The sequence below is a fragment of the Macrotis lagotis genome, chromosome 2 (genome assembly GCF_037893015.1).
Source record: "Macrotis lagotis isolate mMagLag1 chromosome 2, bilby.v1.9.chrom.fasta, whole genome shotgun sequence".
Taxonomy (NCBI): domain Eukaryota; kingdom Metazoa; phylum Chordata; class Mammalia; order Peramelemorphia; family Peramelidae; genus Macrotis; species Macrotis lagotis.
Window position 1 is genome coordinate 213647057 of NC_133659.1, and position 26237 is coordinate 213673293.

A 26237-nucleotide genomic window follows, 5' to 3' on the forward strand; every position below is an offset into this window, starting at 1 on the left:
CACACACACACACACACACACACATCTATTCATCTATTCATCTATTCTGAATGTTCCTCTGGGTCCCTGTTTTCTAACCTTAATCAAAAAGCAGTCAAGTTCCCCCAGCATCTGGAGTATTCTTTGACAATCCAACCAGAAGGTCTGTCCTCCTGGTGGCACTAACTAATAATCTGCAGATCCACATCACTTGTCTAAAATCAGATCTAAATCATCCTATGTCTAAAATCATAAAGATGCTTTATTAGAAGCCTCCTGGCTAGACCCTTCCTTTTAGCCTGCTGTATTACACAATAAATAAATACCTCCTTTGGCTAGGAGTTTATTTCCAGAATTCTCACATAACAGCTAGAGATTGTCACAGAAAAACCAAATTATTATCATTATTATCTTTCCCCATGTTACTCAGGTGCTTTTTACTTCAAAGCAAACAACCACAAATTTAATTATATATTTCATATATATATATATATATGTATATTTACAATATAACCAAAATAATTCCAATTTGTATATGTATATATATATTTGGCAAAATCTTATGCAAACAATTCTCTATAATAGATATGTTTAATTATTAGTCATATTTGAAATACAATTCATTACTTTTAGAATTCTTTCAATCCATTAGAACATCTTAAGTGATTCTAAATTTTTCAACATGTATTATTAATTACAAATATAGCAAAACAGTACTAAGAGTAAGTACTTTTACAAAGCAATCTCTCCATTATTGCATTTATCCTGGACCTATACATCTAGAATAAGGTCCAACACATTATCTAAAAATTTCAGGAAACCCAGAGGATCATGAATTTTGATAATTTCCCCCATTATTCCTACAAAGCAATCAATTATTAATCCCAGGCTTTGACGTTATTACTGTAAAATAGTTTATATAAACTAGATCACATGACTGATTAAATCTTTTGAACAATCTTGCTCATCAATAAGTCATCTAGGGATTACAAAGTCTTTCAATTTCCTAATCATTTTTCAAAGCCCCTCACACTTACTCAAATTAGTGAAAAGGGTATCTTGCAGTTAAGATATACTTCCTAATCTCTTATACACTATCCTTCTGAGTCTGCATTTAATGTTGGGGGAAAAAAATAACTGCAATTTTATTTCTTTAAAATTGAACACTTAATTCTTATCATACCTAAAACAAGAAGTTTCCATGCTGACATCTCATTCTCTTAAAGCAAAAGAAAACAAGTTCTCTTAACATTAACCCTATAATTAAGTATCTTTATACACAAATCTCTTTTGTATCTGTTTAATGAGGTTATCTCTTATTCCAAATACACTCCTATTTGTAAAAAAAGATAATAAGATTCTCCACACATTTAATCTTATACATATGATAATTTCAAAAACTCAATGTAAACTTTTTACCTTTGCCAGTGTTACAAGATATATATATATATTTTCTTCTTCTTAAATAATAGATATTAGGTAAACTACTTTGTTACTACATATAAATATTCCCTTTCATAAACATGGGGTGGAAAAACAAAGCCTTAAACTGATGGTAAGGTATTCTCTAGTTTTCTCATAAGAAATCTGTGTTTGTGATAGATTAAACCTCCATTCATTGTTTGTTATTACAACACAATTTCACAAAAAAAGTTGAGTTTGAATCTATTCTTATACAAAGTTTACAAATTATACATGACATATTTCAATTTTATCTATATTCCCTTTACTCTCTAGGATCCTGGAGTACAAAAAAAATTCTTAAGAACAGATATTTCTAAAATTCCCTTTTTATGATTACAAAATTTCTTTATGCTTCTCTTAAATTCCAAAAATAATATTCAAAATAACCTTAAATTATTTTCTTTTCAAAAACCTGAAAAGTTTTCAAATTCTTCTTATCTTTATCAGTGCAATTCTAACTTTTCAGTGCCCTAGCTTATAAGAGCTCTTTATCTTCACTGACATAACATTTTATGTTCTGGGAATTGGAGATTCCCCAGAATTTGAGATTTCAAGGTAGTATGTACTAATTCTTTACCTTTATTGTTTTATCATTCCTTGCTCACCCTAGAGTTTTCCAAATACATGAAGAACTTATCTTGAATTTGTGTAAATATTACCCCCCCCCCTTTATTAGCAATTTTAAAGATTGATTAAGAGCACATAACTTACAAATCTGTACTGACAATGTTTTGGCAGACTCCCAGCCTCCACCAGGGTTATTTTGTCCCTATCTATTAAGCATACCCATTAATAATTCTTCCTCCCATGACTCTGGAGGAGCCATATAACATCAGAATCACAATTGTACATTAGAGAATTACCCACTTTGAAATAACAATAGCATAAAAAAATTAGCATTTACTTAGCAACTGCTTTCATTAGCAAAGCTTTTCATATTATGGGGCTTATTACTATGCAATCAAATCATTGCCAGATAATGCAAAAGTACAGTCTAATTCAATTCTCAAATTTCCCAAACCTCATTTAAACACATATCTCCATTTGAATTTATAGTTTTCTATACCTTTTTAAATCTTACATTGATTTTTAAATCACTTCTCAAAGCTCCCCAAATCCTAAAATCAATCCTTTTACTTACACAATTTCAAACATGCTCATACCTTCTTATAGTGTTTTTTTTTTGCAAGGCAATTGGGGTTAAGTGGCTTGTCCAAGGCCACACAGCTAAGCAATTATTAAGTGTCTGTGGGTGGTACAATGGTTAGAGCACCAGCCCTGGAGTCAGGAGTACCTGAGTTCAAATCTGGTCTCAGACACTTTTTTTTTTTTTTGCAAGGCAATGGGTTTAAGCGGTTTGCCCAAGGCCACACAGCTAGGTAATTATATTAATCATATGAGGGTGGATTTGAACTCAGGTACTCCTGACTCCAGGGCTGGTGCTCTATCCATTGTGCCACCTAGCCACTCCCTGGTATAATTTTTTTTTTTTAGGGTTTTTTTTTTTGTAAGGCAAATGGGGTTAAGTGGCTTGCCCAAGTCCATACAGCTAGGTAATTATTAAGTGTCTGAGACGGGATTTGAACCCAGGTACTCCTGACTCCAGGGCCGGTGCTTTATCCACTACGCCACCTAGCTGCACCCCCCCACCCCGTATAATTTTTAAGAAGGCAAATAGCCTCTTAAAAAAAAAATCCCACAGCCTAATTAGAATATCCCTTGCTCCCCCCCCCCCCATAGAATAAACATCATAATTTCTCCCATAAGGGGATAGTCATAAATCTTTTCTGGGGGGGGGGCTCTTCTGTTCTTAAATCCTCAGTTGTACCATATTTTCTGTTAATAGCTAACATTACTAGAATCTATATTAATAATTTCCTGAAGCTTAATGTTACCATCAAGGAAAATTGGATTCATTCTGTTACAAGATCAACTTTTTCTGGCATTTCTTTATATTCAAATTATATACTTTAGAATGGACTTTCTTATTTTCCTGGAATCTTCCATCCTTAAAATTTTCTCAATATAAAATAGCCTTTCTTTTTGTTTCCTTTTAGGTCTGAATAAATTCCCTTTTTAACACTTGTTTTACTGAGTCTTCATGAAACAGTTCCCCTCTCAGTTAATCCTTTTTCTTTATAAAATCCTTTTTTTGGTTGAAAGATAACAAACCAAAAAGCCAGGCAAGTGCTGTGGAGAAAAGAAGCCGGGGGAGGGGGAGGGGAAGAGAAAAAGTCAATGACATTTTATCATTTTCTGCATTTTCCCCCTTACGTTGGTATTTCTTCTCGATTAATAAGTTTAGAACTTAGATTTTCAGCTGGCACTTCCAGCTTCCCACTTACTCGAATTTAACACTTCCCATCTCTACACACTCAAGATGGTCTCCTCTGGATCCCCTAAGGACTTGAACCTTGTAGAGGCTTTCTCCTGATTGTCTGAACTCCACTCCTTATGGGAGCTCCTCTGCCTCTTTAGGTAGAGGCCCCTCTGCCTTTCAGACTTAATCTGATTAGGCAAAGTGGATAGGTGAGTCACCCAGGAGCTCATTGGTCTTACCTAGGTCAGTTTTACAGGCTTGAACTGCCTAAACTTTCACAGGATTCATAGGTCTTGCCTGACTGGGCTTGTGTACACAAATTTACCGGACCCCAATGGCCTTTCAAATCTTCTGTGTTAGGGCCCTTCTTCCTTGTTGTAGTACTGCTTCCAGAGATTTTTGGACTTTCAATTTTGCCCAAACTGAGTCTCTCTTTGTATTTTTCCCTTGTTCCTCAAGGAATCTGCCTGGGCACTAAATCACTGCTGCTGAAATTATTGGCATTCTGCTTGTATTTGTGTCCAGGAGAGTCTTAAGGAGGGGATTGTTTCCTGGCCAATGCACCTAACTGTGTGGGATAAAAATCCACTTAGAAAATCTTTGGGAGCAGCTAGGTGGTGCAGTGGATAGAGTACCAGCTCTGGAGGACCTGAGTTCAAATTTGTCCTTGGACATTTAATAATTAACCAGCTGTATGACCTTGGCAAGTCACTTAACTCCATTGCCTTGCAAAACTTAAAAAAAAACACTTCAGACTGATTCTGAGTAAAATGAAAGTTTTAATTGCTTTTCTTGAGAAAAGGACAGACACACAATCTCACATCAAGTGGTGAGAGTTTGAGCTGCCCCTAAAGGACAATCAAGTGAGATTATGTGACCTAACATAATCCCCCCATTTCCTATTCTCCTCTTTTTTTGGCTGAGTTTTTCAGTATTACATTCTATTCATGAAAATCTACCCCCCAGCAACAAAGAAAAGAATGAAAAGTTTCCATAAAATTATGCAAGGTCTTTCTAGGAATAGTCCAATAATAATAGTTTGTTTTCTTAATATTTTTAAACCTTGAGAGGACTTCACTAGGAATATTAACCCAGTGAGAGTTTTCCTAGGAATATTCCACTCATTAGTAATAGGAGGTAGATAAGGAAATTATTGTCTGAGTGTAGCAAGTTTCACTAAATTAAAGAAATCTTCCCATTGAGTCATATAGGGACTCCTTCTTTAGTAGCTAAGTCTTTTTATACTGAAAAGAAGTGAAAAGGAGATGCTGAAGGACAGATACTAGATGCTGCAGCTAGTTGCTGCAGCTAGTCTTATAATTTGCAAGAAATCATTTACAGTGAAGTACCTGATACAGAGCAAGGTGGAGTCAGAATACTTTGAAGTAGGGTTGTTCCTGAGGAGGGGTGGGTTTATGTGTTACACAAACATGTTGGGGACATTCATAAGGGATATTTAAGATGGGGGGGGGCAAGGAGGCTTGCTGAAAGCTATCAACTTCAGGAAACTTGCTGAAGGCAATCTCTGGGATTAATCTGGGGAAGATAATTTAGTCCACTTTTCTCTAGTTCATAGTAATAGCATTATAATCCTTTTTCCTTTTTTACTTTTAATAGTTCCCCCATAGCTTCAAGCTTCAAAATCTGCTTGTGTCTGTAGGTCTAGTTGGTACTAGTGCCAATTATTTTTTTCCATTTCAGTCAACAATCTTTGTGATCATGGCAACTGTACTACTACCCAAAAGCAACATTATCTTTCTTCACTGAAAGGATAGTGAAATGACTTGCTAATTTTTAAATAATTGATAATAATTAGTCAATTTAATGTTATATTGTCTTCTTTAAATTCCTTACCTTTTGACCTTTTGCCAATCATGCCTCTGGATTATTCCCACCATTTACTCATGTGAGGTGGAATAATGCTGGTAAAATTGGCAACCATGATGAGTAGGTCCCATATAAATTTGTTATCTAATGTTAATGGGATCTTCATTGCACAAGGAAATGCTTATTCCTTTCTATTTGGTTCTCTATTGTGCTTCCCAGTGTCCTTTTCAAGGCTTCTCTTTTGTTCTCTCCAAAATTAGGAGGAATGTGTGATAAGTAATAGGAGTAGTGGTAGTTGTCCTTCATAATCAAAGAGGACCATGACATTATTTATATAATGGCATGTCTTATACATTATGTTTATTATATAGTGAGGGGAATATTGTGCAAAGGCATTCTTCTCACTGCCTTTTCCAGACCTATCTCAACCCATGGCCTGGCACCAGGACTTCTGGGTACTCTGGATGCTGTGAGAGTTCTTTGGCCTTTTGAATATTTTTCCTGCCATATCAATGAAATATCATAAAGCTCCAGCAATGCTGGTCTGTGACAACAGAGTATATCCAGTTCTGACTCTTAATGGTCTAATCATTACCATGGCCTTTTCCTCTCAGGTCTGCATCCATACTCCCCCCAGAAACCAAAGACTGGTTTTCAGAAACTTACCAGCTGGTCATGGGAATAATGCCACCAGACTGGTAGTCAGCATTATTTATAGTCAGAACTACAGTGGTATCTGATGATCTTCAAACCTCCCAACTTTGCATTGTTGATGAATGAAAATATTCTTGGCAAATGCTTTCACTCTTGTCAGTACAAGAATTTCATCTCCAGAGACACAAATATGAATGTCCCTGACTGTCCTTAATCATGGCTCCAATTCCAAAACTCAACAAAATAGAACCAAGTCCTAGTCCTTTGTTCCTAGCTGGAGTATCCAGGTGACTCAGTCTTGCTTTGGACTCTCTTAATTTTTTCAGTGTAAACACTTTGAGCCCTGAGGGATTAAAATTGCTGTAGTTAAAAAGGTTCTCAGTTGGATTTTGGGATTGAGTTGGCAGTTTGCCTCCAGGTGAGCCACCGCCTGTCCCAGCCCCTGCCTCTCAGTGTCCTCTTGATGTTATTAAATTCTGTTGTGAGAAATTTATATTTTATCCTGGAGTCAACAGAGCCACCCTAAGAGGTTTTGAGCAGGGGAGAGCCTTGGACAGACCTGTATTTCATGACTATTATTTTGGTAGTTGTTGGAAGGAAAGATTAAAGAGAGTAGACACCAGATATGGGGAAATCAAGTAGGATTACAACAGGCTAGTAAGAGGGGACAAATATTTGAACCTGGGGGATGAATGTGGAAACAAGGAGAAGACATATGCAAGAGAGGGGCAGAAGGTCTGTGTGGTAGGATGGATGCAGGCCTTTATTCACCCAGAGACCTGGACTCTTACCTCATTTTTGAAGAGCCGCTTCAGTGGGACCAAGTAAGCTCTATAAAATATGCCTAATTCACTTCCATGGGTTGTTGTAAATACCAAATGAACCAATACTGTAAAGTGTTTTGAAAACCTTAAAAGACTTTAAAAATATCACTTACTATTTTTATTGCCATGTCTAATGGCATTTTCTCAATTTTCATCCTTCTAGTCCTTTCTGTAGTATTTGATACTCTTGGCCAACCTTTTTCCCCGTATACTCTTGACTTTCTGGATTTTCATGACAACACACTCTCTTCCTTTTTTTAATTTGCCTACTATTCATTTTCCTCTACTGAATCATCAAACTCCCCCTGATTGTGTGTGTGTGTGTGTGTGTGTGTATATATATATATATATATATTCCTCTCCTTTAGGACTCTTCGCTTTCTATAATTTTTATTTTATTTTCGACCTGTCCAGTTCCATTGAGTAGAATGATTTCTGTACATAATCCTTTTTTTAAAAGGTTTTTGCAGAGTAAAGGGGGGGGGGGGTTAAGTGGCTTGCCCAAGGCCACACAGCTAGGTAATTATTGTTAAGTGTCTGAGGCCAGATTTGAACTCAGGTACTCCTGACTTCAGGGCCAGTGCTCTATCCACTGCGCCACCTAGCCGCCCCCATAACCCTTTATAATATGTTTCCAGAACTTGGCTTGCTTGACAAAGTGCCTATAGGACATTTCAAACTGGTTGTCCTGTGGATATTAAAGACTTAGCAGGCTTCTTTGAACCCTGTCCCTAGACTTTGCCTTACATTTGTTATGAATGTGTTCTTATAACCATATCTAATATCATCTCCAGTAGAATGTAAACTCTTTAAGACAAAGGTTGATTTGATTTTTTTTCTTTGTATCTTCAGTGCCAAATACAATGCTGGCCAGATACACAAGGGTTGTTTAATAACTGCTTGTTGACTTATTGATTATGATGTACTCTAATATTGTAACTTATATATATAAATAATATACACAGTATCACATTTATAAAGGTATGCCCATGGTTAGTTTGAACTTAAAATTTCTTCTTAGTTATGTTTATTACTAGTTCATTAAATTTATTTAGATGGAGTAATGATTATAGGATGCATTGACAGTTCATATATCACCTTCATTTATAAGTTTTGGATTTTAAAACATTTTTGTGATACTGAAGGCAAAGGAAAGTCCACATAATATATTTAGAATGATTCTTTGGATAACTAACTCAAAAATTTCTAATATTAGAGTGTTCATTTTTCTTTACCTTTCATTGAAATTTAATCACATTGTTTCTTTTTAATTGCAGGAAATTATTTTTCCACTATTTTTTTTATTTTGGTTAATATTAATAAGCATGATGCATCCAAATAAGAAGTATGCAGAAGTACCTGATACAGAACTTGACCCCTTGGATAAATCTATTCTATCTGACTTCATTATTGCATATGCTCCAGCAACTAATGTTACAAGAAGCATCATGGATATAGTGTCTTCTCATTATCATCCTGATGGTATTGTGAGCCTGTCTATGTATTTTTCCAGTTTCATGTAGTTGTTTCTTAGATTATTTATATGCCAATTGTCTTGAGTAAACTTAATTCTTTATGTGCTAGATATTTTTCTTTAATAATAATGTGACTTTATAATAATTATGGCAATTGTTTTATTGACTCTTACTGGGTATTTCAACAAAACTGACATTTTAGTTGACTAACATATTAACAATACTGGGAATATTTATATTTTAAAATTTATAATTTAAATTAAAATTTAAAATTTAAAATATTTACTTTAATTAGTATTTTCTATGATTATATTTGCTTTGATATCACAAAATAACCACATTTCATAAAATAGCTATATTTAATAGTTTAAATTTTGATTCTGTTATATATATTAAATATATTATATTAGTATAACAAGTGATAAAAATATTTCCAATATTAGTAATTAGTCACTGTCAATGCATGGGTCAAATAGCACAAAATGTTAGTTGTAGCTGTAGTTCAGTACATAAAGCAACCTTACTTTCAGTTTTAGATCAGAGAAATGATAAGCATTTGAGTTTTGGAGAACCTGAAATGTCAGATGTTTGGGTCTTTGGTTATTGCTCAATTTTGGCTAGAGACTGACTTGTTATTTTTTTTTGAATGATGGATATGGAAGAACAGTGTGGACCATATCATAGTTTGTGATTGCTGAACTTAATTTTTATTCAGGAAGTTATCAACGACAACTGAAATGACAAATTGGAAAGAAAGAATAAGGGGAGCAGGCATCACTTGAACTTTACCTTCATCTAAACTGGTCAGAAGAAAAAAACAGACATTTTAATATAGGAATATATTTAAACTCATCCAGAACATAGAAAGAAACAGGAATAGAGAAAAGGCAGTGAGGTATGAAAGGGAGAGTATATTCATGGAAGAATTAGTCATAAGCAAAACAAATTCTAAGTGGTGATGAGTGCTATAGACAATTAATTCAATTCACTACTTAACACATATACACCAAGTGTCATTGATTTTAAATACTTAAATGATAAACTAAAAGAATACTAAAGACATAGTAGATAAATTGAGAGAAACTATAGTAACAAGGTACCTCAGTGTACCCTTTGCAGTTCTAGATAAATCTAACAAAAAAAATAAAAAAAGTTAAAAATCTGAATAGAATTTTTTAAAAAGTTAGATATAATTTTGTTCTGGCTCTTATTGAATGAGACTAGAAAGGAATATATTTATGTACAATTTATGTATATATTTAGCTGTGCAAGATACAGTTAAAATTGATCATGCTTTAGGATATAAAAACCTTACAAATGCAGAAAAGTAGAAATATTAAAATTAAAGAACTGCTGAAAAAAGTGTTAAGAATAAACTTAGAACTTCAATAATTTCTTCTCAGAGAATTGGGAGATCAAAGAATAAATGATAGAAACAATGGATAATTTTATTAAAGATAATGACAACAATGAGACATTTTTGAATTTTTGAGGTGCAATGAAAGCCTTCCTTAGGGGGAAAATGAACATTTTTAAATACCTTTGAGAGACAGAGAAACAGATTACAACAGCAACAATAGCAAAAAAGACTAGAAAGTTGGCAAGTTTAAATAAACACTAAAAAGAAATGAAGAATACCTTGGAAGATAGAAACAAAATTGAAAGTTTTAAAAAACCCAAACATTACATTAATACATAAAAGTAGAAGCTGGGGGATTTTCTGGAGGGGGGGACCACCATTAATTTTATTAGAAGAAGATAATTTTTTTTCTGAACCTAGTAGTAAATATTTTTCTAAAACAACTAAATGATGAAAGAACGCTTACTAAGTTTTGAATACTAGCCTGGAAGGGACAGAACTCATGAGACGTTCAAAAAATGAGAAAAGGTCAGGTTTTAACAGTGCAAAAGAGGAATGGACTTGGAGTCACATTACCTGGACTTCAGTCCTTTTGTCGTTACTTGGAGCAAATCATAATCTCCTCTCTGGACTTCATTTACCTCATTTGTAAAATGGGAGTCTTGGACTAAATGATCTCTTAGGTCTCTTTCAGTTATGAATCTCTGATTATGAAACAACTGAAAAAATTCCAAAACAATGAAGTTCCAAGATTGCTTCTATAAATATAAGATGAAGAATGATAATTATATTTGTATCTTTAATATATAGTTTTCACAAACCAGCATCAAAGAAGAATATGTATGCATGAAAATGAATCATTTATACCTTTGAGAATTTTCCTTACTATTTTCAGCATTATTTAGACCTTTTTTGAAGTTGTAACTTAGAGAAATGTGAATGATTTATAGAAAATTCAGAAAAGGAGATTGAATGTTTGAAAATAGGTCTGTGAAGTAGATCTTAAATGTTGGAATTGGAAAAGAAAAGTTGAATGAAAAGAAGAAAAAGTTTCTCCAATTGCAGATAAAGAAATATTGGATTTAAATGGCAACATTAAGAATTTCAGTTACAAAGAATTTCCCTGCAGATGTTAAGATTTAATCAAGTATACTGAAGGATCTTAACTAAATGGCAACTGTATAGGAGCTTCATTTTTCAAGGAATAGACCTGTTTTGAGATGACTGAAATTTATGGCCTTTCATTCTTGAAATTCCATCATTGTCTGTAGTCTTTTCTTGTTTAATTAAGAAACAATATCATTTCAATTATAAATAACCCTCTTCTACCTTTTTGTTAGGAATTAAAAAACCCTGGCCCTGAAAGAGAAATTAGATTTATCATTGGAAATGTTTATTATTAGACATTTTTGTACTTTGGAAGAATATGATTTTAGAAATCTCAAAATTTATCAAAATATTGTATTGTTCATAGTATTCTATTTATATTTTCAGCAGTTACTTAATAAATTCCAAAGAACACTGAAAAAAGTTTTATAAATGTTTCTTAAAATGTATAAACATTTTGTGTTTCCCTCAGACATTCTAATTTATGAATAATAGCTATTTATAATATTTTTAGTCATAATTACTGAGAAATATGCAAACGAGAGAGAATTGCAAGAATCCAGTCTTTCTAAGCTGAACAATTTTGTGGGTGTGGTTTTCAAAGATTCCATGTCCTATGAACTGCGCTTTTTTCCTGATTTGATCCCAGTATCTTCTATTTATATGAATTCTAGAGGTAAGCATTCCCAGCTAAGTTTTTGAGAGTTGTATTAAGCAATTTTGTTATACTTTTGATCCATGTTTGAAATTAATAAGCCATATTATATGTTATATATTAATACTTATTAAAATTAAAGGATATTATGGTGTGAAGACATTTGTCCCTTCCTGGTTTTCTTTGCCAGTTAAAAATCCCATCTCTGGGGCAGCTAGGTGGCACAACGGATAGAGCACAAGCCCTGGAGTCAGGAGGACCTGAGTTCAAATGTGACTTCTCATACTAAAAAAAAAAAAATACCTAGCGTTGTGACTTTGGGCAAGTCACTAACCTCATTGCCTTGCAAAAACTAAAAAAAAGAAAAAAAATTCCCAGCTCTACTGTCTCTGCTTTGGATCTCAGGTTTCCTTATCTGCAAAATGAGGGTGTTGTTCTGGATGACCTCTAAGGTCCATTGTATCCCTACATATATTATCTCGTGATATATTGCACTAGTCAATTATATTTTCTCAGAGAAACATTGTCAAAAGCAGAGATTTAAGTTTAGTTCCATAAACTGTTAAGCACCTGTTGGGAGCCAGGGTCTCAAAGCTGCTTGACACAGTCACGGCAAGAAGACTCAAGGCAGCCACACTGCCTGATGGAACATTTCCTTCTTCAATATATATAGGGATTTCATGTATACCACTACTTGTAGGACTAATATTGATTGCAAAACTTACCCATCCTAATAGTGGAATGACTATAAAAGGAGGGATTCCAGGAAAATTTCTTGAACAAAACAGATTGTAAACTCTGTCCAAATTTAACAGGATTGCCTTTCCCCGAGGCATACAAAAGGTTCCAACATTATGAAATCTTTGGAAAATACAACACTGGGAATTCCAAGGAGACGTCAGAATATATACAGGGAAAACAGATACAAGATAGGTTAGGTAGAATTCCCAGGAAATCAACAGTTTTGCCCCCCCTTACCATACACAGGAATATATGATAAAGATGGTGAAAGAATAGTCAGTATAGGTGACTGATATGTGAACTTTAACAGCCTTAGTTTATTGGGAAAGAATAAAAAGTTATAGAAACTGTGGTGTCTATCATCAAGGGCTGAAAGGAAAATGGTTATTGAAGAAGTTAATGGATGGGTGGACAAACATAACTGCCCTCACCGTAGGTTGTCAAGGGAGCATGTTGAAAAACATTATATACACAGAAATATAAAAAAATTCCATTAAATGAATTGCTTAATTAATAACTTTAAATAAATTGCTTAATTAATAACTTTACAATACAGTGACAGACTAGGTGACAGACAGGTTGAGGTCATCACGGTCTGAGCAGGGATAAGAAATTAACCATATGATTGATAATAAAACTTGTAGCCACATGATAATGAAACTTGTAACCACATGATTGATAATGAAAATTATAAACTTTTATAACCAAGGAAATGATTTTGGCTTGCTTGTTTAATGCTTATATAATCCTGAGACTATAAAAATAAATCTGAGCAGCTGACAGTCAGCCTGCTTCTGCCTTCAAACCCTTGCATTGACTCAATTCCTTTTTGCGGACTCTATCCCTCCTGTCAGGTTCCAGAGACCCTGCGAAGGCTGGACCCCCGCAAGTGCCTATTCTGTGCAAGGCACTGTTCTAGACACTTCAAGGAACTTATTTGAGGATGGAGTACTTGAGGACTGTAACAAACATATGTAAATCAAATATAATTTGAGGAAGTAGCACTAAGCACTAGCTAGGGATAAAGTAGAAGCTTTGTATGGGAGGAAATATGACAGAATATAAACACACAAACCAAGTAGATATATGCATTCTGTAATAACCTTGTCCTGTTTTGACAATTCAGTATTATAACAATTCATTGCTTTCTCAGATTTTCACCTCTCAAATTAATACAAGTACATTTGTAATACTAATCTTATAGTATTACAGCTAAAATTATTAAAGAATTCTTTATTCAACAAAGCACCTTATTTTCTTATTTTGAATAAGAAACAAATAGTTTAGTTGTATATCTATGGAAAGGTAGCTAAATTAATATATTACAGTCACTTATAGTATCATAATGTTCATAGCATTGTGCTAGGCTACTAAATGAGATATAAAACTTAAATAAGTTTTGACCCTGGCCCTCAAGAAGTTTATTACTTAGTAACTTAGTATCAGCATCATGAAACATTTTGGTAACTAATACATAGTCTACTCTTATTCAAGTGTTTGTGTGTGTGTGTGTGTGTATGTGTGTGTGTTTGTGTTTGTATTGGGTCTGTTCTTTTGTTTGTAGGGGCTTAGAAGCTGTTAAGTGATTATGGCAAGTTTAATTGACTAAAATGCATTGTTTTGCATAATTCTTTATTACAAGTTTTATTTATATTTCTACTAATTGATATGACTTGTAATTTTTTAAATTAGTAAGGGTTAAATGACTTGCCCAAGGTCACATGGGCAATTATTAAGTGTCTGAGGCCGGATTTGAACTCAGGTCCTCCCAACTCCAGGTAGGTGTTCTATCCACTGTGCCACCTAGCTGCCCCTTTTAATATGACTTTTAATGTCCTATTGCATGTAAATAATTACCATGACAAAAAAAATGATCAGAATGCTTATTGTTTTCTTCAACTAATAGAAGTTGGTTAAATGGTTTCAGTTATCATAGTTGTATGTAAGTGGACTGTACTGTATTACCAAACATGAATTGTCTTCAAGAGCTGAAATAAGTTAGTAGTGCCAAGAAATTAGAGAAGGTAAGCTAGGCCTACAGGAAGAGTCAAGGGATATTAGGTGGATAACCTGAAGGAGTCTTGCACTCAATCTCAGAGATATTGGAAAATCTAAAAATAAAATTTTCTAGTATGTTAATTTGCTATACCCTTTATCAAGAATTTATGAGAAACAGAGAACAGAATACCACTTGATAAATTGAATTGGGATTTCTGCTAGTAGCATGATGATGCTACTAGTAGCACCTGATGATCAGGATATGCTATTAACATATGTATCATTCTTATTTATGTTTTCTTTAGAGAGGAGTGCTTGTATCACTTTGCAAAATTATGTCTTGCCTTTTGTTCCCTTTATAGCTGGTTGTTCAAAGTCATGTGAGGCTGCTCTATACTGGCACTCAGGATTCATAGCTTTACAAACCTCCATTGATGCTGCAATTATACAGGTAAATATGAAAAAGGAGTCCTAGAAAAGAATGTTTTATGAATTGTCTTATTCTTTGCAATGCAACTAATTTGACTTATAAAAAAATCATTTAAAATTTTTATCATATAGTAAGTTACTGTGTTAGATTTAGAAAAGCGTAGGAAGTAAAAATTAAGTTTTATTCTATAATACCTCTAAAGGTCTAAAATATGAAGACCTAGTTTTAACTCAGTTTCTATAGTTATGTGATCTAACAATACATTTTTTTGTTACAATTAGTATTTTCCATAGATATTTATTAAAGATTCATATTTGCTGATTATTTTCCTTAAATAATTTTTCTTAGTATAAATAATTAATTCAACTGTTTAGATAAAGTAGTATATGGCAATTATGCCAAGAATCCCTCCCTGTATGCATGTACGTGTGTATTTATATACAAATACATATAAGATACTGGAATGCTAAGCATTGAGAAAACTGTAATCCGGAGATCTATGGGATTAGACTGAGTTGATTCATGTTGTGTTAAATAACAGTGTTTTACCTTTGCTCCATATCCCTACTTAATTTTTTCATTTACTTTATTCATTTTTTTCTTACCTTCATTTCAGTATTCTTGTATGGTAAATTTAATCATGATACAAATGAACTTTATTTGGGGATAGTCAGCCTAACTACTTCCCTTATATTAAGACTTTAAACTTGATATAAGATTCTGATGATAGTATTTCAGTTGTATTTTACTTGAATCAGTAGTATCATTAATATAATCAAGTTTAAATGTATATGTATATGTTAAGTATGGAAAGATTTTATTTAAAAGAATTTTATATGGAAACAAAAATTTAAAAATCTTTTTGTAATTTGTAATTTGAATTTCTTAGATTCAGTTCAACAGAAGTCTTAAAGAAACTAGGCATAGATTGTTGAGGAATGTTAAATGATAAGACCAGCATCTCACATCATATACCATGATAAACTTCATGGGGAACATAATTTTGACATTAAGGATGATATCAGTAATTTTGAGGAGTAAATCTATGACTAGGAAAAAAGTTATGACCAAAGAGTAATAAAAAGGATCATAGAATATAACATGGATAATTTTGATTTCATAAACTTAAAAAGTTTTTTTCTCAAATCAAATACAGTAAAAATTAGTCAGGAAGCAGATAAAGCTCATTTCTAAGCTATTAATTAATTCTAAGAATTAATTCAAATTTATGGGAATAAGAGTCATTCCCTGATGTTCAAATGAAAAATGGCAACTTTCAGACAAAATCTCAACTTTCAACAACCAAATGAAAAAATGTTCCTTTACAAATAATTAAAGAAATATAGATTAAAATAACTTACGATTTTACCTCCCAGGGGGCAGCTAGGTGGTGCAGTGGATAGAGCATTGGCCCTGGAGTCAGGAGTACCTGAGTTCAAATTCGGCCTTAGACAATTAATAATTACCTAGCTGTATGGTCTTGGGCAAGCCACTTAACCCCATTGCCTTGCAAAAAAAAAATTACCTCCCAACCACAACATTGTCACGGTGTATAAGAAATGAAAATTGCAAGTATTAGAGAGTTAGTGGGAAAACAGGCACATTAATATGCTTTTGTTGGAACCATCAATTAGTCCAATATTTCTGGAAAGTAATTTGAAACTCTTCCTCCATTGCTGCTAAACTTTGCATACCCTTTGACTCAATGATACTGCTAGTAAGTCTAGAACCCAGAGACATAAAAGAAAGCAGAAAAGGACATGTAATGGTCAAAAACATTTTTTGGCTGTTGCAAAAAAACAGAAACTTAAAAGGTACCTATCAGTTTAGGAATAGATGAATAAATTAAAACTTATGAATATAAAGGAAGGCTATAGTGCTCTAAGGAAAAAAATAAGAAATGGTTTCAGAGAAAGCTGAGGAGGCTTGTATCAACTGACATAGACAAAAAATGTTGGAAGACTTAAGAATTCTAATGAATGCAGTGAACAAAAATTATTCCTGAGGAATGATAATGAAGCTTGCAACTTACCTCCTGATTGAAAGTGATGAACTGGAAGGCGGGGCCAAGATGGCGGAGAGAAGGCAGGCACAGTTCTAAAGTCTCCTGATCTCTTCCCCATCTATCACATGAAACAAACTTCTTAAAAGAAATCTGAACCAGGAAACCCAGAAAGAAAAGCCAGGAGAGGAAAATCTACCTCAGGATTCGTCTCCCGCAGCAGCCTTGGCTGAGTACCGGCAGGTGAGTCTGAGCTTCCAGGGAAGATCAGCCAGACCAACAGCTGAATCGGAACCGGGAGTCTGAAGGCCTGAGAGCCGGACCTGCTGGATCAGCGGTGGGGCTGGACGAAGGGGAAGCAGAGGTGCTGGTGTTGGTGCTGTCCCCCTGGAGCTTGGGGAAGGGGCTGCAGGGAGAGGTCTGGTGCAGGAGAGCTGCGGACACCATCCCTGGGCTCCTCAGGTCTGAGAAACTCTGAGCCCACGCCTCCATTGCACTGAGGCCTCTTCTCAAACAAATGCAAATTATTTCTGCCTCAGGCCCAGATGTGTGAGAAAAAGAACCAGCCCAGCTGAAGAATCACCTCAGGTCAGGGTAAAGCCCACCATTGATTGAAGGCAAAAGAATTCAATAGCTCCAATTCCCTCCCTCAAGCAAAGGGAGAAGGCCTTGCAACCAAGGTCACAGACACCCCAGAGAGGGCAACCACCTCCTCCTACTGGCCAGCCAGAGAAACTGCACTCAGTAAAGCCTTTAGAGATCCCAAACCCAGGTGAACCAGCCCCACCCAACTCAAGGTCTTAGCATAATGAAGAAGGGTCAGCGGAAAGGTGGATCCATAGAAAAATTCCTGGAAGGGAAAGACTCCAACCCAGAGAGACCTGGAACCTCTGAGGAGAATACAATCTGGTCTCCAGCACAGAAAGACTTCCTTGAAGAAATAAGGAAGGAGTTTAAAAATCAACTGGAAAATTTGGGGGAGACAATTAATACCTTGCAAAATGAGAATAATTCTCTCAGATCGTCAAATGAGCAAATGCAAAAAGAAATTAATTTTCTCAAAACCTCAATTGGTCAAATGGAAAGCTCTTTTCAAAAGTAGAATCGACCAATTGGAAAAGGTTAATGAAGAAAACTCCTCCCCCGCCAAAATAATGGAGTCTACAGAAACTAATGACTCCACGAGACAGCAAGAGTCAGTTAAACAAAATCAAAAAATAGAAAAAATAGAAGCAAATGTGAAATACCTCATCAGTAAAACCACTGACCTCGAGAATAGATCGAGGAGGGGGAACCTGAAAATTATAAGACTTACTGAAAACATTGAAGAGGAAAAAAAGCCTGGACTTAATATTACAGGATATAGTGATGGAAAACTTCCCTGACATCATGGAATCGCAGGGCAAAGTAGTTATTGAAAGAGTACATTGATCCCCACCAGAAAAAGATCCTAAAAGGAAAACACCAAGGAATGTTGTGGCCAAACTCCAGAACTATCAGATAAAAGAGAAAATCCTGCAAGCAGCCAGAAAGAAACAATTTAAATATCAAGGAGCCACAGTAAGGATCATGCAGGACCTGGCTGCACTAACTTTAAGGGATCGAAGGGCCTGGAATGAGATATTTCGAAGAGTACGGGAGCTGGGAATGCAGCCAAGAATCTACTTTCCTGCAAAGCTGAGCCTTCTCTTTCAGGGAAAAAGATGGGCATTTAACGAAATGGAAGAATTCCAAAAATTTCTGATGAAAAGACCAGAGCTAAAGAAAATTTGGATATCAAACAGGAGGTTGAAGAGACACATGAAAAGGTAAAAAAAAAGGGGGGGGGCAGTAAAAGGAAAAAAATGTAATCCAGCAAGTTGAAACTGGCTATATCCCAGCATGGGGTGGGGGGGGGGGGGTAGAGACTCTCATAAATCCTGAGAATCCTGAGAAATGTAACTCTAACAGAGAGAATATACCTAGCCAGAAATGCTGGACATCCATGACCTATCCAGGAGACTGATATCTAATGGGACGTAACTGGCTTTAACTCCACCGGGCAGAAAGACTCTAATAACTCTCAGGAATTTGGACTCTATTCAACAGAATATACTGAACTAGAAGGGTCAGACACTCAGAATTTTCTATGACTTAGATAGAATGATCTAAAAAAAAATACACTACTTCCCTAAAAAGGGGGACAGGAAAGAGACAGGAGGAGGGAGGGGATTGAATGGGACAAATCTCATTACACTAAGAGGTACAAAAAACCTATGGTAATAGAGGGGAAGAAGGGAGTAGAGGAGAAACACCTGAATCTTCTTCTCATCAGACTTGGCTTAAGTCAACCTACACATACTCAGTTACCTTATAAAACATCTAACCTTTCAAGAAGTAAAAGGGGAAAAGGGGAGGGGGGACAGAGAAAGGGAAGGGGAGTGGAGGAAATAAGGGGAAATAACAAAAGGAAGGGAAGGGAACAGGGAAAGAGGAAAGAAAGGGGAGGGAGTGATATAGGAGGGCAAACACACTGAAGGGGGTGTTATTCAAAAACAAAATACTGGGGAATATGGATAAAAGGGGGGTAAAGGGGGGAAAAATACAAACAGAGGGAAGATAGCACAGAGGGCAATAAAGAATTAGTAATCATAACCTTAAATGTGAATGGGATGAACTCTCCCTTAAAACGTAAGCAAATAGAGTGGATTAAAAACCAGAATCCTACACTATGCTGCTTACAAGAAACTCATTTGAAGCAGAGAGATACATATAGAGTAAAGGTAAAAGGTTGGAGCAAAGTATATTTTGCTTCAGCTGAAGTAAAAAAAGCAGGGGTAGCAATCCTTATCTCAGACAAAGCAGCAGCAAAAATAGATAGCGTTAAAAGAGATAAGGAAGGAAACTTTATCCTCCTAAAAGGTACTATAGACAATAAAGTCATTTCAATATTGAATATATATGCACCCAGTGGGACAGCACCCAAATTCTTAGAGGAGAAGCTGAAAGAATTACAGGAAGACATAGACAGCAAAACTCCACTAGTAGGAGACCTCAACCTCCCGCTATCAGATCTAGATAAATCATAAAACAAACAAGAAAGAAATTAGGGAGGTAAATAGATTGTTAGAAAAATTAGATATGGTAGACTTATGGAGGAAACTGAATGGGGATAGGAAGGAATATACCTTTTTCTCTGCAGTACATGGAACTTATACAAAAATTGACCATGTACTAGGACATAAAAACCTAATGATCAACTGCAGAAAGGCAGAAATAATGAATACATCTTTCTCAGATCACAATGCAATAAAAGTCATATGCAATACTGGGCCAAGGAGATATAGACCCAGAGCAAATTGGAAACTGAATAACCTCATCTTAAAAAATGAGTGGACCACAAAACAAATTATAGAAAGAATTAATCATTTTATCCTAGATAATGATAATAATGAAACAATATACCAAAACCTATGGGATTCATTCAAAGCAATTCTCAGGAGATATAGTATAGCTATAAATGCCTATATGAATAAATTGGAGAAAGAGGAAATCAATGAACTAAACATGCAACTAAAAAAATTAGAGAAAGAACAAATCAAAGATCCCCAAATATCAAATTAGAAATTTTAAAAATCAAAGGAGAAATTAATAAAATTGAAAGCAAAATAACTATTGAATTAATAAATAAAACCAAAAGTTGGTATTATGAAAAAACCAATAAAATTGATAAACCTCTGGTCAATTTGATTAAAAAAAAGAAAGAAGAAACCAAATTGCTAGTATTATAAATGAAAAAGGTGAACTCACCACCAATGAGGAGGAAATTAAAGTAATAATTCGAAATTATTTTGCCCAACTTTATGCCAATAAATTTGATAATCTAAGTGAAATGGATGAATATTTACAAAAATATAAGTTGCCCAGGTTAAATGAAGAAGAGATTAAATACTTGAACAATCCTATCTCAGAAAAAGAAATTCAACAAGCCATTAGTGAACTCCCTAAAAAAAAATCTCCAGGGCCTGATGGATTCACAAGTGAATTCTACCAAACATTTAAGGAACAATTGGTTCCACTTCTATATAAACTCTTTGGAAAAATAGGGAAAGATGGAACTCTGCCTAACTTTTTCTATGAAACCAATATGGTACTGCTACCTAAACTAGGAAGAGTTAAAACAGAGAAAGAAAATTATAGACCTATTTCCCTCATGAATATAGATGCAAAAATCCTAAATAAAATCTTAGCAAAACGATTACAACAAGTCATCACTAGGATAATACATTATGATCAAGTAGGATTTATTCCAGGAATGCAGGGTTGGTTCAATATTAGGAAAACTGTTAGTATATTCAATTATATCAATAACAAACCTATCAGAAACCATATGATCATATCAATAGATGCTGAAAAAGCTTTTGACAAAATACAGCATCCATTCCTATTAAAAACACTAGAGAGTGTAGGAATAAATGGACTGTTCCTTAAAATAATGAGCAGTATCTATCTGAAACCATCAACAAGCATTATACTCAATGGGGAGAGGCTAGAGGCATTCCCAATAAGATCAGGGGTTAAACAAGGGTGCCCATTATCACCACTACTATTCAATATTGTATTAGAAATGTTAGCATGAGCAATTAGAGAAGAAAAAGAAATTAAAGGAATTAGAATTGGGAAGGAAGAGACAAAACTCTCACTATTCGCAGATGACATGATGGTCTACCTAGAGAATCCCAAGAAATAATCTAAAAAGCTACTGGAAACAATTAGCAATTTTAGCAAAGTTGCAGGTTATAAAATAAACCCCCATAAATCCTCAACTTTCCTATATATGACTAGCAAGAAACAGCAGGAAGAGCTAGAAAGAGAAATTCCATTCAAAGTAACCTCAGACAGTGTAAAATACTTGGGAGTCTATTTGCCAAGACAGACTCAGAATCTTTTTGAAAACAATTATAAAACACTTCTCACACAAATTAAGTCAGATTTAAATAACTGGACAAATATCAACTGCTCATGGATAGGTAGAGCTAATATAATAAAAATGACAATTCTACCAAAACTAAACTATCTGTTTAGTGCCCTACCAATCAAAATTCCAAAAAATTACTTTAATGAGCTAGAAAAAATTGTAAGTAAATTCATATGGAAAAATAAAAAGTCAAGAATTGCCAGGAGCTTAATGAAAAAAATGCAAATGAAGGTGGCTTAGCACTACCAGATCTAAAATTAGATTATAAAGCATCAGTCATCAAAACTGTTTGGTATTGGCTAAGAAATAGAGTGGTGGACCAGTGGAATAGACTAGGTGTAAAAGCAGGAGAGGATTATAGTAATCTGCTGTTTGATAAACCCAAAGAGTCTGGCCATTGGGATAAAAACTCCCTCTTTGACAACAACTGCTGGGATAATTGGAAGTTACTATGGAAGAAACTTAGATTAGACCAACACCTCACACCCTTTACCAAGATAAGATCCAAATGGTTACGGGACTTAGACATAAAAAACAATACTATAAGCAAATTAGAAGATCAAGGACCAATCTACCTGTCAGATCTATGGAAAGGGGAACAGTTTATGACTAAGGAAGAGTTGGAGAACATCACTAAAAACCAATTAGATGATTTCGATTACATTAAATTAAAAAGTTTTTGCACAGATAAAACCAATGTAATCAAAATCAAAAGAAAAGTAGTAAATTGGGAAACAATCTTTACAACTAATGATTCTGACAAAGGACTCATTTCTAAAATATATAGAGAACTGAATCATATTTTTAAAACAAAAAGCCATTCCCCAATTGACAAATGGTCAAAGGATATGCAAAGGCAATTTACAGATGAGGAGATCAAAGCAATCCATAGCCATATGAAAAAATGCTCTAAATCATTAATTATTAGAGAAATGCAAATTAAAGCTTTGTTGAGGTACCACCTCACACCTCTCAGATTGGCCAGTATGACCAGGAAGGATAATGATCATTGTTGGAAGGGATGTGGGAAATCTGGGACACTGTTACACTGTTGGTGGAGCTGTGAACTCATCCAACCCTTCTGGAGAGCTATTTGGAACTATGCCCAAAGGGCAACAAAAATGTGCATACCCTTTGACCCAGCAATACCACTACTGGGTCTATACCCTGAAGAGATGAGGAAAAAGGGTAAAAACATTACTTGTACAAAAATATTTATAGCAGCCCTGTTTGTGGTGGCAAAGAATTGGAAATCCAGTAAATGTCCCTCAATTGGGGAATGGTTTAGCAAACTGTGGTATATGTATGTCATGGAATACTATTGTTCTATTAGAAATCAGGAGGGACGGGATTTCAGGGAAACCTGGAGGGATTTGCATGAACTGATGCTGAGTGAGATGAGCAGAACCAGAAAAACACTGTACACCCTAACAGCAACATGGGAGTGATGTTCAACCTTGAAGGACTTGCTCATTCCATCAGTGCAACAATTGGGAACAATTTTTGGCTGTCTGCAAAGGAGAGTACCATCTGTATCCAGATAAGGAGCTGAGGAGTTTGAACAAAGTACAAGGACTATTCCCTTTAATTTGGAAAAAAAAACCCAGATGTCTTATGGTTTGATCTGGTTACCTCTGAGAATTCTGTTCTCTTTAAGGATATGATTTCTCTCTCATGGCACCCAATTTGGATCAAGGTACAACATGGAAACAAAGTAAAGACTGACGGAGTGCTATCTGTGGGGTGGGGGTGGGGGGAGGGAAGCAAGATTGGGGGAAAATTGTAAAACTCAAATAATTTCTTTAATAAACATTCTATTGCTTTTAAGAAAAAAGAAAGTGATGAACTTAGGCTATAGAATGAGCTGTTTATATTTTTGGGCATAGTCAAAGAATGAATTAGTTTTGCTTGACTACTCATTTTCTACAAGGGTTTTATACTTCTGTTTTTATGAGAGAGAAAATAGATTTTGTCAATTAAAAAAAATTCTTAATCAGTTCAACAAACTTTTTTTGTCTTTATTTTTTATTTATTTACACATTACTAAAATAGTCTTGTAAGAGTAAACATAATCCACCCTCCCCCCCACAAAAATATAAAACCTCGTGAGAAATAAAGTGAAAGAAAGAGAAAAAAAGTGCTGGTTCTGCTATCATCAGCTCTGTTTTTGGGGTGAATCACAATCTTTATCATAAGTTCATCAGAGAAGTTACTTCCATATTTTCCCACAGTTGCTATTGTTGATTGTAATTCCCTCCATCCATTCCTCCCCTACCATTTATTATATTTTCTTTTTCTTTTTTTCACTTTGTTTTTTATTTTTATTAAAGATATTATTTGAGTTTTACAATTTTCCCCCAATCTTGCTTCCCTCCCCCACCCCCACCCCACAGATAGCACTCTGTCAGTCTTTACTTTGTTTCCATGTTTTACCTTGATCCAATTTGGGTGTGATGAGAGAGAAATCATATCTTTAAAGAGAACAGAATTCTCAGAGGTAACAAGATCAGACAATAAGATATCTGGTGTTTTTTCCAAATTAAAGGGAATAGTCCTTGTACTTTGTTCAAACTCCACAGCTCCTTATATGGCTACAGATGGTACTCTCCTTTGCAGACAGCCCAAAATTGTTCCCAATTGTTGCACTGATGGAATGAGCAAGTCCTTCAAGGTTGAACATCACTCCCGTGTTGCTGTTAGGGTGTACAGTGTTTTTCTGGTTCTGCTCATCTCACTCAGCATCAGTTCATGCAAATCCCTCCAGGTTTCCCTGAAATCCCATCCCTTCTGGTTTCTAATAGAACAGTAGTGTTCCATGACATACATATACCACAGTTTGCTAAGCCATTCTCCAATTGAAGGACATTTACTGGATTTCCAATTCTTTGCCACCACAAACAGGGCTGCTATAAATATTTTTGTACAAGTAATGTTTTTACCCTTTTTCCTCATCTCTTCAGGGTATAGACAGGGTCAAAGGGTATGCACATTTTTGTTGCCCTTTGGGCATAGTTCCAAATAGCTCTCCAGAAGGGTTGGATGAGTTCACAGCTCCACCAACAGTGTAACAGTGTCCCAGATTTCCCACATCCCTTCCAACAATGATCATTATCCTTCCTGGTCATACTGGTCAGAGGTGTGAGGTGGTACCTCAGAGAAGCTTTAATTTGCATTTCTCTAATAATTAATGATTTAGAGCATTTTTTCATATGGCTATGGATTACTTTGATCTCCTCATCTATAAATTGCCTTTGCATATCCTTTGACCATTTGTCAATTGGGGAATGGCTTTTTGTTTTAAAAATATGACTCAGTTCTCTATATATTTTAGAAATGAGTCCTTTGTCAGAATCATTAGTTGTAAAGATTGTTTCCCAATTTACTACTTTTCTTTTGATCTTGATTACATTGGTTTTATCTGTGCAAAAGCTTTTTAATTTAATGTAATCGAAATCATCTAATTGGTTTTTAGTGATGTTCTCCAACTCTTCCCTAGTCATAAACTGTTCCCCTTTCCATAGATCTGACAGGTAGACTAGTCCTTGGTCTTCTAATTTGCTTATAGTATTGTTTTTTATGTCTAAGTCCCGTAACCATTTGGATCTTATCTTGGTAAAGGGTGTGAGGTGTTGGTCTAATCTAAGTTTCTTCCATAGTAACTTCCAATTATCCCAGCAGTTGTTGTCAAAGAGGGAGTTTTTATCCCAATGGCCAGACTCTTTGGGTTTATCAAACAGCAGATTACTATAATCCTCTCCTGCTTTTACACCTAGTCTATTCCACTGGTCCACCACTCTATTTCTTAGCCAATACCAAACAGTTTTGATGACTGATGCTTTATAATCTAATTTTAGATCTGGTAGTGCTAAGCCACCTTTGCATTTTTTTTTCATTAAGCTCCTGGCAATTCTTGACTTTTTATTTCTCCACATGAATTTACTTACAATTTTTTCTAGCTCATTAAAGTAATTTTTTGGAATTTTGATTGGTAGGGCACTAAACAGATAGTTTAGTTTTGGTAGAATTGTCATTTTTATTATATTAGCTCTCCCTATCCATGAGCAGTTGGTATTTGCCCAGTTATTTAAATCTGATTTAATTTGTGTTAGAAGTGTTTTGTAATTGTTTTCAAAAAGTTTCTGAGTCTGTCTTGGCAAATAGACTCCCAACTGTTTTATACTGTCTCAGGTTACTTTGAATGGGATTTCTCTTTCTAGCTCTTCCTGCTGTTTCTTGCTAGACATATATAGAAAAGTTGAGGATTTATGAGGGTTTATTTTATAACCTGCAACTTGCTAAAATTGCTAATTGTTTCCAGTAGTTTTTTAGATTATTTCTTGGGATTCTCTAGGTAGACCATCATGTCATCTGCGAATAGTGAGAGTTTTGTCTCTTCCTTCCCAATTCTAATTCCTTCAATTTGTTTTTCTTCCCTAATTGCTGA

The 26237-nt window shown here is 34.8% G+C and overlaps 1 protein-coding gene across 3 annotated transcripts in view; it reads left to right on the forward strand.

The window, feature by feature from the left end:
* The window catches only part of ABCA5 (ATP binding cassette subfamily A member 5), a 137619-nt gene that overhangs the window by 29734 nt on the left and 81648 nt on the right, over window positions 1-26237 (forward strand). For 2 of the 3 annotated variants that reach the window (XM_074224697.1, XM_074224698.1), the window contains exons 3-5: window positions 8346-8550; window positions 11525-11686; window positions 14767-14855. In XM_074224697.1, the coding sequence (XP_074080798.1) occupies window positions 8346-8550; window positions 11525-11686; window positions 14767-14855 (456 nt within the window). Of the gene's footprint in view, window positions 1-8345; window positions 8556-11524; window positions 11687-14766; window positions 14856-26237 lie in introns of those variants that run through there. The other variant, XM_074224699.1, reaches the window with a different exon arrangement.